At 61.5% G+C, this 16,166-nt stretch overlaps 2 protein-coding genes across 25 annotated transcripts in view; one reads left to right on the top strand and one right to left on the bottom strand.

Annotated features, from left to right (window-relative positions):
• The window catches only part of MARK2 (microtubule affinity regulating kinase 2), a 52,836-nt gene extending 42,939 nt beyond the window's left edge, over window positions 1-9,897 (top strand). For 3 of the 21 annotated variants that reach the window (XM_081064446.1, XM_081064460.1, XM_081064447.1), the window contains exons 10-19: window positions 73-172; window positions 251-363; window positions 1,257-1,389; window positions 1,634-1,815; window positions 2,106-2,203; window positions 3,019-3,180; window positions 3,811-4,068; window positions 5,105-5,131; window positions 7,140-7,184; window positions 7,764-9,897. In XM_081064446.1, the coding sequence (XP_080920572.1) occupies window positions 73-172; window positions 251-363; window positions 1,257-1,389; window positions 1,634-1,815; window positions 2,106-2,203; window positions 3,019-3,180; window positions 3,811-4,068; window positions 5,105-5,131; window positions 7,140-7,184; window positions 7,764-8,124 (1,479 nt within the window). In that variant the 3' untranslated portion in view covers window positions 8,125-9,897. Of the gene's footprint in view, window positions 1-72; window positions 173-250; window positions 364-1,256; window positions 1,390-1,633; window positions 1,816-2,105; window positions 2,204-3,018; window positions 3,181-3,810; window positions 4,069-5,104; window positions 5,132-5,251; window positions 5,516-7,139; window positions 7,185-7,763 lie in introns of those variants that run through there. The other 18 variants (XM_081064457.1, XM_081064461.1, XM_081064463.1 and 15 more) reach the window with 12 other exon arrangements.
• Window positions 9,898-10,105: 208 nt separating this feature from the next.
• On the bottom strand, window positions 10,106-15,490 carry RCOR2 (REST corepressor 2). 4 transcript variants are annotated; one of them, XM_081064486.1, is made up of 12 exons: window positions 14,674-15,490; window positions 13,832-13,888; window positions 13,458-13,538; window positions 13,183-13,235; window positions 12,934-13,095; window positions 12,703-12,827; window positions 12,533-12,602; window positions 12,232-12,447; window positions 11,763-11,840; window positions 11,580-11,637; window positions 11,213-11,442; window positions 10,106-11,071 (listed from the first exon to the last, which is right to left on the bottom strand). In XM_081064486.1, exons 1-12 carry the CDS (start codon window positions 14,798-14,800, stop codon window positions 10,757-10,759), a joined length of 1,572 nt encoding a protein of 523 aa, XP_080920612.1. In that variant the 5' UTR covers window positions 14,801-15,490; the 3' UTR covers window positions 10,106-10,756. The 4 variants fall into 4 exon arrangements, with proteins under 4 accessions (XP_080920612.1, XP_080920614.1, XP_080920613.1 ...); XM_081064487.1 differs by having other exon boundaries at window positions 10,625-11,071; window positions 11,213-11,403; window positions 14,674-14,917; XM_081064489.1 differs by having other exon boundaries at window positions 10,625-11,071; window positions 13,832-13,884; window positions 14,674-14,746.
• Between the last annotated feature and the right edge of the window lie 676 nt (window positions 15,491-16,166).

Raw genomic sequence — 16,166 nt, 5'->3', positions numbered from 1 at the left:
CCCGGGTTCCCAAGGAAAGCTTCAAGCTGAGTCTCCCTCCTCTCTGCCCTTCCGCTTCCCTTTGCTCCCCAGCAAATCATGAAAGATCGATGGATGAATGTGGGTCACGAAGATGATGAACTAAAGCCTTATGTGGAGCCACTCCCTGACTACAAGGACCCCCGGCGGACAGGTGACGCTGAGCCGGGTTGCGAGGTTGAGCCTGAGTAGCGCTCAGGACCAGCCTTAACTGAATGTTTCCCCTGTGCAGAATTGATGGTGTCCATGGGTTACACGCGGGAAGAGATCCAGGACTCGCTGGTGGGCCAGAGGTACAACGAAGTGATGGCCACCTACCTGCTCCTGGGCTACAAGGGCTCTGAGGTGTGTGCCCCTGCTCCGTTCCCCGCTCTGGCTGGCCCTGCTTGCAGTGGCACCCTCATACTTGTAGCCCCCTTGAGGGCAGAAGCTCATCTGAGTAGGTGTGCTGACAAATGTTAAGCTTCGGTTCTGGTGGCCAAGGCCCTCTGGTCTTGGCTGTCACTGATCTCCATCAGTGAAGGGATAGGGAAGCTGGTGGGGTCCTAGCCTGGTCCTGGGTTTCCACATGGGGGAGCAGGTCTGGCTCGGTCTGTGTTGGTTGGACTGGGTCTAGGTCAGTCTGGCTGGGTCATTTCTGTGTTGATCTAGAAATTTTGTTTCCCTATGTTTCTGGAAGTGTGCATCTCTGGGTATGTGGGTGCATAAGAGTCGCGAGTCTGTGTGTTCCTTCTCCCTGGTGCTTGTGTCTGGGTATGTGGAGCTCTGCATGTATGTCCAGCCACCTGTCTTCGAGTCTGGAGGCTTCGTCAGTAGTGTTCTGTCCATCTGGGTCACCAGGTCTGAGTCCGTGGGTCTCTGGGCAGGGGTCTTGTTCCCCATCTGTGTCCCCACCTGCACTCGTGGCCTCTCCACCCTGCTCTCCCGCCAGTGGTGTTGGGCTCCCTCTTTTGATTCTCGCCTTAGCCTACTCAGGGGGTTTGGGGCTCCTGCATCTGGGTGTCTCTGTGTCTGGATGTGCGTTCTCGTGGGTGTGTGTACCCCTCTCTGAGGACGGGCGTCTTTGCCGGAGGTAGTGTGTCTCGGGCTATGTTGGTCAGGGTCTGTGTGGGGGCTTGTGTGTCCCCAAGAGTGTTCAGATGCACGTGGGTCCTGCAGGGTGAGCCCTATGTCTTATGTGAGCCTGGGGTGGGTGTGTGTATCTGCCTGACTTCTGCCCTCCTTTTCTGTTCTTGCAGCTGGAGGGTGATGCCATCACCTTGAAGCCCCGGCCTTCAACTGATCTGACCAATAGCAGTGCTCCTTCCCCCTCCCACAAGGTACAGCGCAGTGTCTCGGCCAACCCCAAGCAGCGGCGCTTCAGTGACCAGGGTGAGTGCTTTTGGGAGTTGTAGGTGGGGGACTCACTCCTCTGCTGAGAGGTCACAAGTTCTGGGGGCTTTGGATGACACAGCTGACATTCACTCCCCATTCAGCCACTTGTTTGTAGCCTTGGGCAAGTCCCTTCCTTCGGCCTCTGTGGGGTTTGCTACGTTGCTAGCAAGACAATAGGAGAGCACCATGTGGGTGGGGTGGGCCCCCGCCCTTACCCATTCCCACTGTCACTCTGGCCCAGCAGCTGGTCCTGCCATTCCCACCTCGAATTCCTACTCTAAGAAGACTCAGAGTAACAACGCGGAAAATAAGAGGCCTGAAGAGGACCGGGAATCGGGGCGCAAAGCCAGCAGCACAGCCAAAGTGCCTGCCAGCCCCTTGCCCGGCCTAGAGAGGAAGAAGACCACCCCCACCCCCTCCACGGTGAGCCACGTCAGCCCCCCCCCCCGCCCTGCCCCGGCTCCTGCAGCGGGGTCTGCCTGTCCTCTCCAGGCAGTTCTTCTCACCCCAGACCACTCCCTTTGGCTGCCCACCTGGCCTTCCCTGCTGGGCCACGGATGCTGCCTGTAGAAAGCCTAGCCCCCAGAAGTAAAAGTGAAGTCTGCCCTTTCCCTCCCCCCACCCCTCCTGGCAGGTGGCGGGGGCAGGTGCTCTGACCCTGCCAGTGGAACCCTGGTGTTCCGTGACACAGCCCTGCCCTTCCTTCCCCACAGAACAGCGTCCTCTCCACCAGCACAAACCGAAGCAGGAACTCCCCGCTTTTGGAGAGGGCTAGCCTTGGCCAGGCCTCCATCCAGAACGGCAAAGACAGGTGAGCAGGCACGGGCCCTGCCCACCACGCTCCCCGGGAGCCTCTTCACCGCGGGGACGTCTGTCCGCAGCACCACCCCCTCCCTGCTCCCTGGAGTTCCATCCTGGCTTTGTCCAGTCCAGCTTTCCACACACCAGCACCTCCTCTCTGCCCTCCACTCCCTCCACCCCGTCTCCTCTTCCCTGTGTTCGTGTGACCGACTGCTCCTTGCCTGTACCAGTATGACTCCATGGTCATCTCTGCTGCTTCTTGCTTCTTGACTGCAGCCAGGGCATGGCAGCTGCGCTCCTCTAGGCATCAGTGCTAGGCCTCAGCTCAGGGCAGAACCGAGGTGCCCACCTGAGGGGTGTACATTGAGGGTGACTCCAGCTGTGCCCACGAGTGCTGAGATACCCCTGCCTTGACCGGCAGCATCTCTTGGTGTGTTGTGTGCCTGGCTCCGCCTCTTCTGAGCTTAATGAAAATTCCCCTTAGCAACACCCTGCTCTTTCTGGCGAGGAAACATCCTTGTTCTTAGAATTCCTAGGAGACCAGCGCAGCCCGGAGCCAGTCGCCTCCTGTCGGCTTTCCTTCACTCTTGGTTTCCTCCCCCAGGCTCTAGCCTGCCTTGCCTCCCTCACCCTGTCCTCCGCTTCCCAGCCCTGCTTTCCTCAGCTCGGACTGGCGTCTCCCTTGCTGCGGCCCGGCCAGGGCTAACCTGCCTCCTGCCAAGCTCCCAGCTCTGGCGCTTCCCACCCCACCCTTGCCTCCTAACCCGAGCCTCCTAACCCCCACCCACCCCTAACCCAGGCCTCTCCGCTGCTTTTGTCTCCTAGCCTAACCATGCCAGGGTCCCGGGCCTCCACGGCTTCCGCTTCTGCCGCAGTCTCTGCGGCCCGGCCCCGCCAGCACCAGAAATCCATGTCGGCCTCCGTGCACCCCAACAAGGCCACTGGGCTGCCCCCCACGGACAGTAACTGTGAGGTGCCGCGGCCCAGGCAAGTGTGCTGGGGCAGCTGGTGCACCTGCTGCCCTCTGCCTGTCCCACTCCCTGCCCCCAACACTTTCTTCCCACCTGGGGTCCTGTATTCTGGTCATCTTAGCCACAAGAAATGGCTTTATCCCTTGCAGCCAGGAAGTAGAAGGAACAAAAAAATAGCTTAATGCCCCTCTTTTCCTCCAGTTCTCCCTCTCAGAACAGATATGCCAGAAGCCGTCCCGAGGCTCCAGAAGGAAGCTTTTTTGTTCTGAGCCTTCCTGGACTTCCTTAGGACCCCAGGGACAGTCAGCATCACAGGGACTCAGTCCTTGAGGGTTGGTCACCATTGTCCCCTTGAGGTTCCAGTCTGCCTAGCTCCAAAGGAGCCACTTCTCTCCAGCCTGTACTGCTCTCCACACACGTACCTTCCTTGCCTCGCTCCCTCTCCCAAACCATCTCCTCCCACCTCCCCTAGCCGTCCTCCTTACTGGTGTCCTCAGTGGTCACACCCTTCCTTCTGTGTGCTCCATGATGGCTGCCTCTGCCTTAGCATCCCCCCCTCTTCCCACCCCAGGGCTCCAGGTGCTTGGTGGTGATGGCTTTCTCGTGCCCTGATGCATTTCCCCACCCCCACCCCTTTTTCCCACAGCACAGCCCCCCAGCGTGTCCCTGTCGCCTCCCCCTCCGCCCACAACATCAGCAGCAGTGGTGGAGCCCCAGACCGAACTAATTTCCCCCGGGGTGTGTCCAGTCGAAGCACCTTCCATGCTGGGCAGCTCCGGCAGGTGCGGGACCAGCAGAACTTGCCCTACGGTGTGACCCCAGCCTCTCCCTCTGGCAACAGCCAGGGCCGGCGGGGGGCCTCGGGGAGCATTTTCAGCAAATTCACCTCCAAGTTTGTACGCAGGTGAGTAGGGGCTTTAGGGTGGCAGAGTGTGAGGTCAGGCCTTTCTTACTGTCCTGTGGGTGGGGACGAGGACACCTGGGACTGGGCTTGGGTCCTGGGGCTAGAAGAGGCCTTGGGAAGCCTAAGCAATTGGGTCTGTGTTCGCACCTCAGGTGCCCAGACCCTTCCTGTCCCTCTCAGGCCTCCCCAAGTCCTTATGCACACCCCTGGCGTACCCCTCCTCCCGCACCCCCAGCAGATGGCCTGCTGATGCTGATGCCGCCTCCTCTCTGGGAGTGTGAACTGAGATGCTAAAATAAAAGCCCCCCTCTTCTCTCCTGGGTTCCCATGGAAACTTATATTTGGTGACGCAGCTGCACAGTCATGAGGCCTGAGCCAGGCCGGACCAGCAAGGAGAGCTTTCCTGGTCTCTTGTCTCAGCCCTGTCTGACCGCCGCCCCCACTCCTCCCCCCAGTTGGTTAGGTCTGACTGCAGCCACTCCCTCTGCCGCAGCCATGTTCTTGGGCCTGGGGTTGCGGGATAAGGGCCATAAATGCAATGGCTGGTGGGGGCCCAGGGCAGCCGCCTCCCTTGCAGCCCCATGCACTGATCTTTGCTGTGTGGGAACCAGGGTGAGGATTCTCTTCATGAGGTATCTCACACCTGGCCCGACCCCCCAGAGAGACAGCTTTGATTCTTGAGGTACAGTCAGCACTGCAGCCTCTCGAATGCTCCCTGACTATCCCGCTGCCTCCTTTCCCACCTAGTGTAGCTCAGGAAGCAGCGGGAGGCTTGGAGAGAGCAGGCGGGCCTGCCCTTCCTCCCGCACTTCACCCCCCTTTCCAGCCGGGAATGCAGGTGCAGGGCTTCAGGGTGGGGCGTGAGCGGGTTGGATGTCTGGGGATTCTAGTCTCGCTGAGCGGCTCTCCCACAAATGGGGTGATCCTTGAACCTGGAAAACCCACTCCCCACCTGCTTATCCACATACCGTCTTGTTGGTTTTTTTCTTTGTTTTTTGTTTTTTTTTATTTTGTCTTTTTTTGTTTGTTTTTTTAGAAATCTGTCTTTCAGGTTTGCCAGAAGGTAGGCGTTGAGCCCTCTGTGTGTGTGTCTGTGTCTGTGTCCTGCCTCTCTCACTAACTTCCCTTTTCTGGCTCCTGCTCCCTCCTCCATCTGCTAACCACGTCTGTGTGGTCCTCTCAGCCATCTTAAAGGGACGAAGACTGCTCTGACTGGGCGGTCACACAAGGCCACGTTTGCCCACTCAGGGCAAATGGTTTTGAAAACGATGGGCCTGTCCCTGAGCAAGGGGGACCTTGTCAGGTAATTCTCCCTTTAAGATTGTCTTCTCCCCTCCACCTCACCCCACCCCTGGGTTTTGGTCTTTGGTCACAAGTGTTGGGTTCCTTTTCTGGCCCTTTCCCCTGTCTGTGCATGTGCTCTGAAGAAGCCCTCCCGCCAGGCGAAAGTGCATCTGGGATGGTATCTCATTCGGGGCTTCCTGGGCTTCCCCATGTCTGGTCCCTGGAACTTCAGGGCTCTGTGACCTCTTGGCCCTGCCCTGCCGGAAAGCAGGACTGTGGAGTTACCACAGGGACCCTGGATCCCCGGGCTGCAGTTGGCAGTCTCCAAGCCCTGGGAGCCTCTGCCTCACGAGTGGGCACAGCACCCCCTTCTGGCAGCTGCTGCAAAACTAGGCCTCCCCCGACCCCAGCACCCCTGCCTCCAGCAGTATCTGGATGAACCCCGCCACCTCCACTCCAGGCTGTGGCTTCACAGAGCCGGGAGCTGGGGTATTCAGGGCCGGGGCCATCTACCCCTAAGCCCTGGTGAAACAATGGGAGATTCCCCCCCAGGCACCTCCCTTCGTACACTGGGTCCTTGCTCTGCCACCCCTGGCCTGTCCTCAGCCTCTCTGGAGGCCTGGTTGTGCCAAATAACAAGCTGTAGACCAAGGGCCAGGTTGGGAGCCCTGGTTCCCCAAAGCTGTCAGCCCAGGCCCTGCCCTAAGGCTGGGATGCCTGGCAGGCACGTTAGGGCCCCAACTGTCAGGGAAACGGCCAAGACAGGGTCTTCAGGCTTTCTCCCTTCCACCCACTGCTCCCCACCCAGCTCTTCCGGGCATGGCTAGCTGTTGACTCATGGGGCCCCAATGGGGACCTGCCATGCAGGGCACCTCCACCCACACGGTAGGATCCAGGTGGTGCTGCAGAGAGCAGCCAGGCTCCTTCCTTGCGCAGCCCAGGCTCCCGGCTGACAGTGTGCTTGTCTGCATTCATGTGTCTGTGGTGTCTTTGTGTTCCTTTTACATGTGCTGCTGCTGCTCTCTCTCACTCTTCATACCCCTGCCCTCCTCTGCAATCCCCAATTTCCCGGCTCCAGGCACCCATCTTCCTGCCAGGAGCTGGAGAAGCCGCTCAGCGGGGGCCAGACCTCTTCCCGACCCACCCTCCTGAGGTGTCTGCCCTGCCCTGCCCTCCGTCCTCCCCTTCTGTACAAGCAGATGGCCTGGCAGCCTGGCAGGCAGGGGAGCTATCAAAGAATGGGGGAGGCGAGGCTGCAGCCAGCCCCAGGGCCCTGCTCCCCACCCATCCCCAGGCATGTCAAAGCAGTTCCAGAGCTCGGTCCTTTGAGCCTCCTGAGAGAGGCCTCCATTTATCCCCACCCCCTTCCCTCCAAGAGGACTGCTGTTCTAAGACCTGGTACAGTGGCACAGACGACCCACTCACAGCGGGAGCCCTGGCTGGGCTGCTGGGGACGCTGCCTCATGCTGTGACTGCTCCATGCGTGTGCCTGCACACCCACACCCTTTCCTCCCTCCCCAGCACAGATCTCTGAGAGAGTGGGGAGGGACAGGCCCCTGTGCTGGGCTCCCTGTTGGAAAGGGACAGTGGAGCTGCTAGTGTGAGGAGCTGCTAGTGTGAGGTGCCGCAGAGCCATGTTGGCCTGCCAGTGGATGGGCAAGTGGCCTTTGGGCGTGGGTCTGCCCACCCACTGACGGCACCTCCTCGGATCGCCCTTACCCGGGTCTGCGGCAGCTGAAGGAGCGAGAGGTCCCAGCACTAAACTCTCCCTCGCTCTGTTTTTTGAGGAACCTGAATGAACCTGAAAGCAAAGACCGAGTGGAGACGCTCAGGTGAGAGGGCTGGAGCCAGCACCGGCCCTGCCCAGGCCACCGGGCTTGCCACGCACCTCCTGCTCCTCTCCTCCTTCTGCCACCTGGCTCTTCCTCCGGTGGTCCTGCCCTGTTGCCACCCTCTTGGGGTCTCCCTTTCCTCAGAGAGTCCCCACACCCCAGCTCAGTAGGTGTGGGCCCTTGTCCTCGGGTCTGGGGTACTGTGGAAGCAGAAGCCCTGGGTACCTGTTTGTGCCTCGGCAGCTGCTTCTGTCCAGTCTGTGAACTGCGGGTTATTGAGCACGTGCTCCCCTTTCTTCCCTGAGCCCTCCACCCTCTTCAAAAGAAAGCATGGAACTGCTAGCCCCGCCCCCAGCAGGGGCTGGCTCCTCAGCTTCTCTGTCCTGAGAAGACAGAGGTGCAGGACTGCTCTCGCCTTGCCCTCTGCTCCCTGGACTGGGTCTGACGCTCCCTCTGCCAGCCTGGTTGCCTCCTGGGCACCCTCCCACTTTCCTCTGGTCTCAGGGTCCGTGAGCCAGGGTGGCTTCCCGTGGGTGGGGTGCCTCGGCCCCGCTGACACCACCTCTGCCCTCTCCGCAGACCTCATGTGGTGGGCAGTGGAAGCAATGAGAAAGAAAAGGAGGAGTTCCGGGAGGCCAAGCCCCGCTCGCTCCGCTTCACGTGGAGCATGAAGACCACGAGCTCCATGGAGCCCAACGAGATGATGCGGGAGATCCGCAAGGTGCTGGACGCCAACAGCTGCCAGAGCGAGCTGCACGAGAAGTACATGCTGCTCTGCATGCACGGCACGCCGGGCCACGAGAACTTCGTGCAGTGGGAGATGGAGGTGTGCAAACTGCCGCGGCTGTCTCTCAACGGGGTTCGGTTTAAGCGGATATCGGGCACCTCCATGGCCTTCAAAAACATTGCCTCCAAAATAGCCAACGAGCTGAAGCTTTAACAGGCTGTCAGGAGTGGGGGGCGACGGAGGCGGGCCCGCTGGACTTAGCTGCTGGGGCCGCCGCCTCAACCCGCCTGGGCGAGACTGCAGAGATGGATTGGCGTGTCTCCCCTGCTGGCACTTCTCCCTGCCCGCCCTGCTCAGTTTTTCTTCCATGTTTGTGGGGATGGGAGATGGTTCTTTCCCCCCCACGTGTACCCCTGCCCAGATACTCCCCTTCCCCCTCTCTCCCACAGGACGCAAAGGAAGGGGAGGGGTTGGGGGGGCAGGGCTCCCCCTCGGTACTGCGGTTGCACAGAGTATTTCGCCTAAACCAAGAAATTTTTTATTACCAAAAAGAAAAAAGAAAAAAAAAAAATCCCAGCGGCCACCTTTCCTCCCTGCCCCATTGGGACAGTCGAGACTGGATCTGTGGGGTTTCCCGGAAGGGTGGCTCAGGGCTGGAACACTCTCAGGCAAGAGTGGTGGAGTTCCCTGTCAGGCCCTCCGCCAGGCCCACTTTGGGCTTCTCCCCTCTTCCTCCCCTCCTTCCCCTCCAAGCAAACCACCAGAGGTGGCCTTCCCCTGACCTCAGGCCCCTGGGCTGGAGCCTGGGGGGCAGGGGCTGGGGCGGGGGTGCTGCACAGCCCTGAGGTGGGTGGGTGGACTGGCAGCGAGGCACGGGGCTCTGGCCTCCCTCCACACTGTTCTCTGCCCCCCTTCCCCAGAGCTGGGCATTTCCTTCCACAAGCTGCTGTGGGGACTTTTGTTCCCCTCCTCAAAAGTCTGTGCCATCTTCTCCCACCCCCCTCCCAGGTTGAAGGCGGGGCTGACCCCAGGGCTGGGAGAGCGGAGGGGACTGCAGGGCAGATGGGCTCCTGGGCCCCCAGGGGGCCGCCTGGGCTGCTAGTCTCCGAACAGGGACGCCAGGCATTCTCCATTATGGGAAAGCCTTTGTCTGAAAGCACAGCCCCCCTCGCTGTTCCTCTTCCCTCCCCACTGCTCCCCATCATTGGCATTAATCTGGGCACCAGCTAGTTCCATAGCAGTTGACTTCCCTCACCACTCATCTCTCGGCCTTGCCTTTTCTTCCTGACACTGTCGCCCCTCCTCTCAGGAGACACTGCCCAGGGCCTCCATGGCCACCTGGCAGGAGGCTGGATCGGGCAGCAGGGCCGGGAGCCTCTGCCCTCCACAGGGTGGGGGCACAGAGAGGCCAAGTGCCTCCCAGCTTGCCGACCTCCGTGGCCAGTGTGCGAGTGGCTGGTTAGGGGCGCTTGGCTGGTGGCGGCCGCCGCATCCCTTAATTTATTTCTCTGCTGTTTCTGTTCTTGAGAAATTGGGGAAGGGGTCCTGCACAGAGGCTGGCCCTACCCTCACCGGAGTTGTACATTTTTTTGTGATGGGTTTTATTTTTTATTTTATTATTTTATTTTTTTTGATTTATGATGACCCCACCCCTACTCATCAGCCCCACTCCCAGGCCAGGCTCCATGGCAAGTCAAGCCCTTGGGTCCCAGGGAGGCTCCTTGCCAACCTCAGCCCTCCTGCCCCAAGCCCAGCTTTGGGCTTGGCTCAGACCAAGGGCTCCTCCTTCCCTCCCTCCCCCCCCTCCTGCCCTATGGAACAGCCCGGGTGCTCCGAGGGGCTGGGAGGGCATGGCTTGGCTCCCAAAGGGGGTGGTGGCCAGGGGGGGGGCTCCCAGGCAAGGTGGCCCCTCCCCACCCAGACTCCCCCCACCCCCTGCACTTAGTTTCTCCTCTGGATCAAACACCTAATAAAGAGAATGTTTGGAATCTGAGTTGCCTCCTCCTTTCTTCTCCCAACCAGGCAGGTAGGTACCCAGTCCCCGTGGGCAAGATGTGGCCCAGCCACCTTCCTTGCAGGAGAGAATGGATTCTGGTCTGGGGCCAGGGGAGAAGCCAGTGCTGGGCAGGCCGGTACACCCTCCCCCGCACCCCCCATGGCACAGTCAGGAAGCAGAGCCAAAGGCCCGACTCAGTGAGCTTGGAAGGTTTTATTTATTTTTTAAAAACATTGAAAAATAAACCCACGTCTGCATATGTTCCCGACCCTCGACCCTCCTCTAAGCTTCTGGGGTGGGCACAGTGGGCACCCTCAGCTCCTCAGCACTTCCCACAAGGCCAGAAGACAGCTGCCACTCTAGTCTCTGCTGCTATCAGGCCCCAGGGACCTTTCTGCCCACCTCCCCCCTCCAGCCCCCTCCCCGCTTCACCCCGGGCTTATTGCTAAAAGAAGGGAAAGAGGAAGACCAGCCAACAGGCCAAACTGTCCTCTCCCCTGCCCCCCACGCTAAGGTCACTACCCCCTCTACACAAAAGGCAGGGCCCAGAGGCCAAACCCCGGCCAACTAGGAGGAAGCCATTCCAGTCCCATCCAGGAAGAGAAAGTACTCTCAGGCCGGCACAGAAGGCCCCCCCCAGTCCCAGCGCCTGGCCGGGGAGGGAGCAGAGATGGACTCAGCTGCCACAAACGGGCAGAACCCACAGGTCCAGGCTGTGCCAATCAGCAGCTCTGGTCTTCGAAAGACCTGGCGAAAGCTCTAGTCCCTTGTCCTCGGTGAAGCCACAGGTGCCAGAAGATGTCCAGCAAAGGCATTCTGGAGCCTCAGGTTGGTGGGGGGCCTCAGGGCTCAGAGTGAGGGTGCCGGAGGCTCCAGAGGTGCTCCAATCAGGGTGGGTGGCGGCTGAGGGCCTGGACGAGCACTGTGGCGGGAAGCAGCCAGGACAGGGCGGATGAGAGGTGGTGGGGGCTGGTTGGGGGACAGCCGGGGCTGGAGGAAGCGGCCCTGTTGGAGTGGGGGTGGCTGGCGAAGCAGGGTCGGAGCCGTAGGCAAAGGTGGCCTCAGCAGCGGGGGTGGCTGGGACAGCGAGGTGGGAGGTGGAGGGGGCGGTGGCGCAGGGGGCACCGATCTGGACACAGATGTTGAGACAGATGTAATCTGGACCTGAGAGGAGAGAGAAGAGTGAGAAACGAGGCTCCGCCATCCACGACCGTAGCCATCCACGACCGTAGCACAGCGTAAGGACAAGGCCTGAGGCGGTTCCTCTCCTCTCTTCTCTGAAGGGTTTCTCTCATCCCTTCTCACCTCATCATCTTCCTCTAGGGCTGGGGCTGGCAAGGGAGCCCCTCTCCTAGCCTCCTCCATGGGGACCGGGGCTCCAGGGGCCCCATCCTGCTCGGCCTCCCATTCCTGCAGCACCTCCTCCAGATTGAAGCGGCGCCGGTAGCTCACAAAGAAGGTCTTCACCTGGGTCAGAGTCTTGTTCCCAATCACCTCTGCAATAGCCCCAAAGTCTTTGCCATACCTACGGATGGCTGCAAGGGTCAAAAGGGCAGCAGAGTGTGAATACCCCTTAGAACTAGTTACTTCCTGAGCCTTTCCCTCTGCCCCCAGCTCCTTGGAGAGTGGGGAGATTCCTGGGGCCCTCTGTTCCCCTCATAGTCTAACCCACCTTGTACAGCCAGAAGCTGCTCATCTGTGGTCCAGCGGGAGTTGAACTTGGTGTTGGCCTGGAGAGCAAAGAAATACATTCTTTACACCCAAAAGTACAGAAATAGAGGTCCTGCTCTCCAAGCAGAATTCCCCTTTCTGCTCTGCCTCCAGAGAGAACCCCTTCCTGCACCCCAACCCTTACCTCAGGAGGGCGGAGGGGATCGATGCCACCCTCCAGGGCTTGGCGAAGGCTGCTATTGGTCTGCTTCATACTTTGCACCTGGGGAGGTCAGGAAATGAGGGAACATCAAACTCTGTCAGGGAGGCTGTCAATACCAGCCCTTGCCAGGGCCCTACTTCTGCAGACACAGTGCCACTTCCCAACAAAGCTCTTTGCCACCCACCATCTAACTCATTTAGCCCTCACAACCACTCAGTAGGGGAGACACTGTGGTTCACCCCTTTTCACAGACCAGTTTTTCTTTTTTTTTTAAGACCCTGAAAAAAAACCACCAAGTTACCCAGAAGCCCAGAATGGGGCAGGGGCAGGGGCAGGGACAGGGACAGGCTTGGCACCTGCACCATCTCCCTTACCCCCAGCTGCCCCCAGTCACAGTGCCCAGCTGCTGACTGCCCCCTCTGCATGGCCCCTTCTTTTCTCCGGCCCTCACCTGGCGCTTGAGGGAAATGAGCTGGGAGTCAAGGCCTCGAAGAGTGAGGTTGGCAAGGTCCGGGCTTCCTGACACGGCAGTGAGGCCCTCCGGGCTCAGGTACATGCCCTTGGGTGGGCGCCGCCGGGTTCGAAGTGGGTGGTGGCGGTACTGGGACCCCTGGGCCTCCTTCTTCCCAGGGCCTGGGCGAGCATTCAGGGGCCGAGAGGGCAGAGGCTGCCATAGAAAAGAGAAGAGGGAGAGTGGTGCAAAGTCCAAGGAGAGGGTGGGTGGGTGGGCCAGACCAGCTCTAGCACCTCACCTCTCTCTTGGGGTCTCCAGCATCTGGCTCTCCCTCACTCACTGCTCCTCGTCCCTCTTCAAGCTCATCACTGATGACACAGGGGACAGGGAGGGAGTGAGGAAGGGGCAGAGCCCCCCCACCGAGAACTTGGCTTGCCCCTACCCACTTATCTCCCCCTGGACCCCCACCTCTCTTCTTTGTCCTTTCGGCCCCCCAGCCGCCGAGCCTGTCTGTCCATCACGCTGGTCCGGCTGCGAGTCTTCTTCCAAGAGTAGTAATACTTCACCAGGCTGGGGATCAGCTTGTCAGGCAGCTGGAGGGGCAACGCCAGAGGCTGGGGCCACCCAAGAGTCTGGGCCCCGGGCAGGCTCGTCAGAAAGGAGGGGCTGAGGTGCGATGGCTGGGGTGGAGGGCTTTACCATCTGCTGGATCCGCTGGAAGCACTTGCCATGGAAGCCAAAGGCCTGTTCAAACAGCACCTTGTCTTCTACTGTCCACTCGTCAGGGAAGGGGGTGAAGTTGGCCAGGTCGGCCAGTGACTTCTCCACGTCGTGCTTATGCCACAGGAGCATGCCCAGTGCCTGGCCAGGGACAAGGGACAACTCAGGTTCAGCCACCTGCAGCTCTTTCCGTTCCCCACCCCAAACCCCTGTGGGGCCAAGGCTCACCTGCTCAATGTTGTAGCCATGCTTCTCCTTGGCCATTGCAATGTACTTGTCAACTGCAAGGGTGGGAGGGGCCAGGTCTTGGAGGAGGGGTTACAACTCCTAACCCAGGCCTGCCCCAACAGAGGTATGCTCCCCGCAGCCTGAGCCCCAGGGTAGGCATTAAACCCACACCTTAGGCTCCAGCCCGCTTCTGAGAAGAGCTGGCCGCTGGCTAGCATGAACCCAAGCCCCCAGCTCCCAAGGGTGTGCTTGAACCTGGGGTCCCACCCACTCACGCTTGGCATCCGACACACAGTGGTTGGGCGACCACACCAGCATCCCCTTCAACTCCTTGTTGCTGTAGCGTGCAGGGCTCTCTGAAAAGCAGAGGAGCAAAGAATGGGGAGACACTCAGATCAGCATGGTGGTGCGGGCCTGGACCCATGGCCAGAGGTTGGCAGAGGGGGGCCTACGAGCCAGGCCCAGAAAAAGGGAGGGGCTAAGACCCAGACAGGAAGGCAGAGCAGGAAAACTAACGATGCCACAGGCCACCCACCCCCGCCCGCCTGTCCTTCCAGTGGGCACCAGCCAAGGGCTCCCCCAGGTGGGGCTCAGGGCCAAGCCATGGGCCCTCCACTCCCCGCCCTTCACAGCCTGTCCTGCCACTCACCAGGCTTGCACTCCGGAATTACGGCCTGGTAATTGGTTCCAACACGGATCATGCTGTCTGCGGAGCCAGGGGGAGGCAGTCAGGACTCCAGGGAGGGAAGGAGGGAAGGAGGGAGGGAGGGAGGATGGGAGGAGGTGGCGGGGGAGGTGGCTGGCCTGGAGTTCTCCTTCCTGAGCACCCAGGGCCCCCACCTTCCAGGAGGCTCACTTTTCTCTCATCTTCTCCCTCAGTTACCCTCAGCCACAGAAAGAACTGGAAGAGGAAGCGACCCTGCCTAGTTATAGACTAGGGTGGCCTGTGGGTGGGGGGGTCAGAGAACAAGGGGCCAGTTTTAGAGCCCAGGCCAGGCAGAGCCCTTTGTTCTGACTGGGGGGTGGGGGGAGGTTGGAGGGCTGCCCCTAGACCTGGACTACAGCCCTGCGGGGAATCCAAGGCTCCTCCCCACCGCATGAGCCTCACAGCTCCGTGTGGAGGTGTCCTTCCAACCCCTGCCCCGGCCAGACCTCATTCCCCTGCAAGGTGGCAAGGTGTGAGGCGTCTAATGTGTGGAAGGCAGGGACACCCGAGTCCCCAGGGACTGAGTAGGGCGCGGCGGGCAGGAGCGCCTTTTCGGCAGCTAGGGGTTCAGCCTCCAGAGCCCCCGTGCCGGCAACCCCAGGCATGGGGCAGAAGCAAGGCAGAGGATCCAATCCAGGGCTGACAAGAACCATTAGTATAATACGCCGGTGGTCCGCAACTCTCCCCCACGCGGGCCCCGCCCCGCCCGCCCGCCCATCCCGCGCCCCCTGCCCATCCCGCGCCCCCTGGCCTGTGCGCCTTTAATCCGAGGCCGCGGGGCTCACCGTGCGAGTGCTCCTCCTCGCTGCTGTCATCCTCCGAGTGGGGCTGTCCACCGTTGGGCGCCGTCTTGGCCCGACTTCGGGACAGGATCCCGGAGCCCGCGCTCGGCTTCTCCATCACCGAGGGCATTACCCCGCCCGGCTGCCCCGGGGGGCGCAGGAGGCTTCGGAGAGCAACCGGGGGGTGCCGCGCTCGCCTCAAGTGCCGTGCCTGGCCCGACCTGGAGAGGTCGCCACTGAGGCTACGAGAGGCAGGAGGTCAGCGAGGCTAGGGTCCGTAGGGGCGGGAGCCCAGAGGGCAGCCCAGCGCTCTCCGCGACCCCCACGGGCGAGGGCTCGGAAAAGTTTGTGCAGAAGTGGGGTGCACGGAGGATGAGCGCAAGGTCCGGTGTGGCTGGGGGGTCGCGCTCGCTCTGTGCGCTCTCCAGGATTGGGGCTCCCCCAAAGAAGTCGGGGCGCCCTGCCCTCGGGGCGCCCTGGAGCCTCACCGCCCTCCTGCCCACGCAGTTCAGTGGGCGGGCGCTGCAGCGCAATTGGCGCCCCCCACGGGTTCCGTGCCTCTCGGCTATACGGGAATGCCCCAATCGCCGGGCGGGGACCCCTGTCCCGACCAGACCCCTGCCTGCGACGGCAGCCGGCGGGGCCCCGGCGGTAGCGGTGGTGGCGGGACGGCGCGCACGGCGCGCGGCGCTAGGGCAGAGTTGCCGGGAGGCGGGCGGAGCGTAGCCGCGGGCGCCGCCTCGCACCCTCCCCGGTGCGCTCGCTCTCCCTCTCCCCGGCGCGCTCGGGCTGCTGCTCGCTCGCCCGCCAGCTCTCCGCCGCCGCTCGCTCCTCGCGCACACAATGAAGCTGCTGGCAGGGAAGTAGTACCGGCTGCGGCCTCAGCACCCCTCCCCCAGCCGATGCCTCCGCCAGCTGAACATCTGGCCCTGGGGTGGAAGGGAGGGCCCGGGGGGCGGGGTCTGGGGGCCGGGGCTAGACCTCCAGGGGGTGGGGTCAGGACCCGGGTGGAGAGCGCTTCCCTCTGCGGGCCCCAGGGTCTCTCAGGCTTGCCCCTGGGGGGAGACCCCGTTGCCCCCCCCGCAGTAGCTGGGGGTCAGCCCCACCCACGCGCACACCAGCCCCACACACCAGTGGGCTCGGGTTACTGCCGCCTGCCCTGGGGGCCCTGAGGCCGTCTGCCCGCCCGCCCGGGTGGAGCCCAGCTTTTCCTTCCATTTCCCTTCCTGCCAAGGAACTCCCCGCCCCCCCTTCCGCAGGGGGACCCCCCCCTTCAGGCGCCCTTGGGGGCCAGAGCGGATGGGAGGCCGGACAAGCGAGGAATGAATTTCTCCAAGAGCTACCCGGGCAAAACCTAGCTTCTAGTGCATCTGCGGGTCCCCAGGGGTCACCCCATTCCCTTTAACTGCTGCAGTGTGCGCCTCAAAACGGTGGCATAAGGGGCTGAGAGATGGGGAATGGGAAGTGTAGGGGAAGGTCTGGACTGCAAGGAGAGG

The sequence above is a fragment of the Rhinolophus hipposideros genome (genome assembly GCF_964194185.1).
Source record: "Rhinolophus hipposideros genome assembly, chromosome: 10".
NCBI lineage: Eukaryota > Metazoa > Chordata > Mammalia > Chiroptera > Rhinolophidae > Rhinolophus > Rhinolophus hipposideros.
This window is presented reverse-complemented; position numbering and strand designations above follow the sequence as displayed.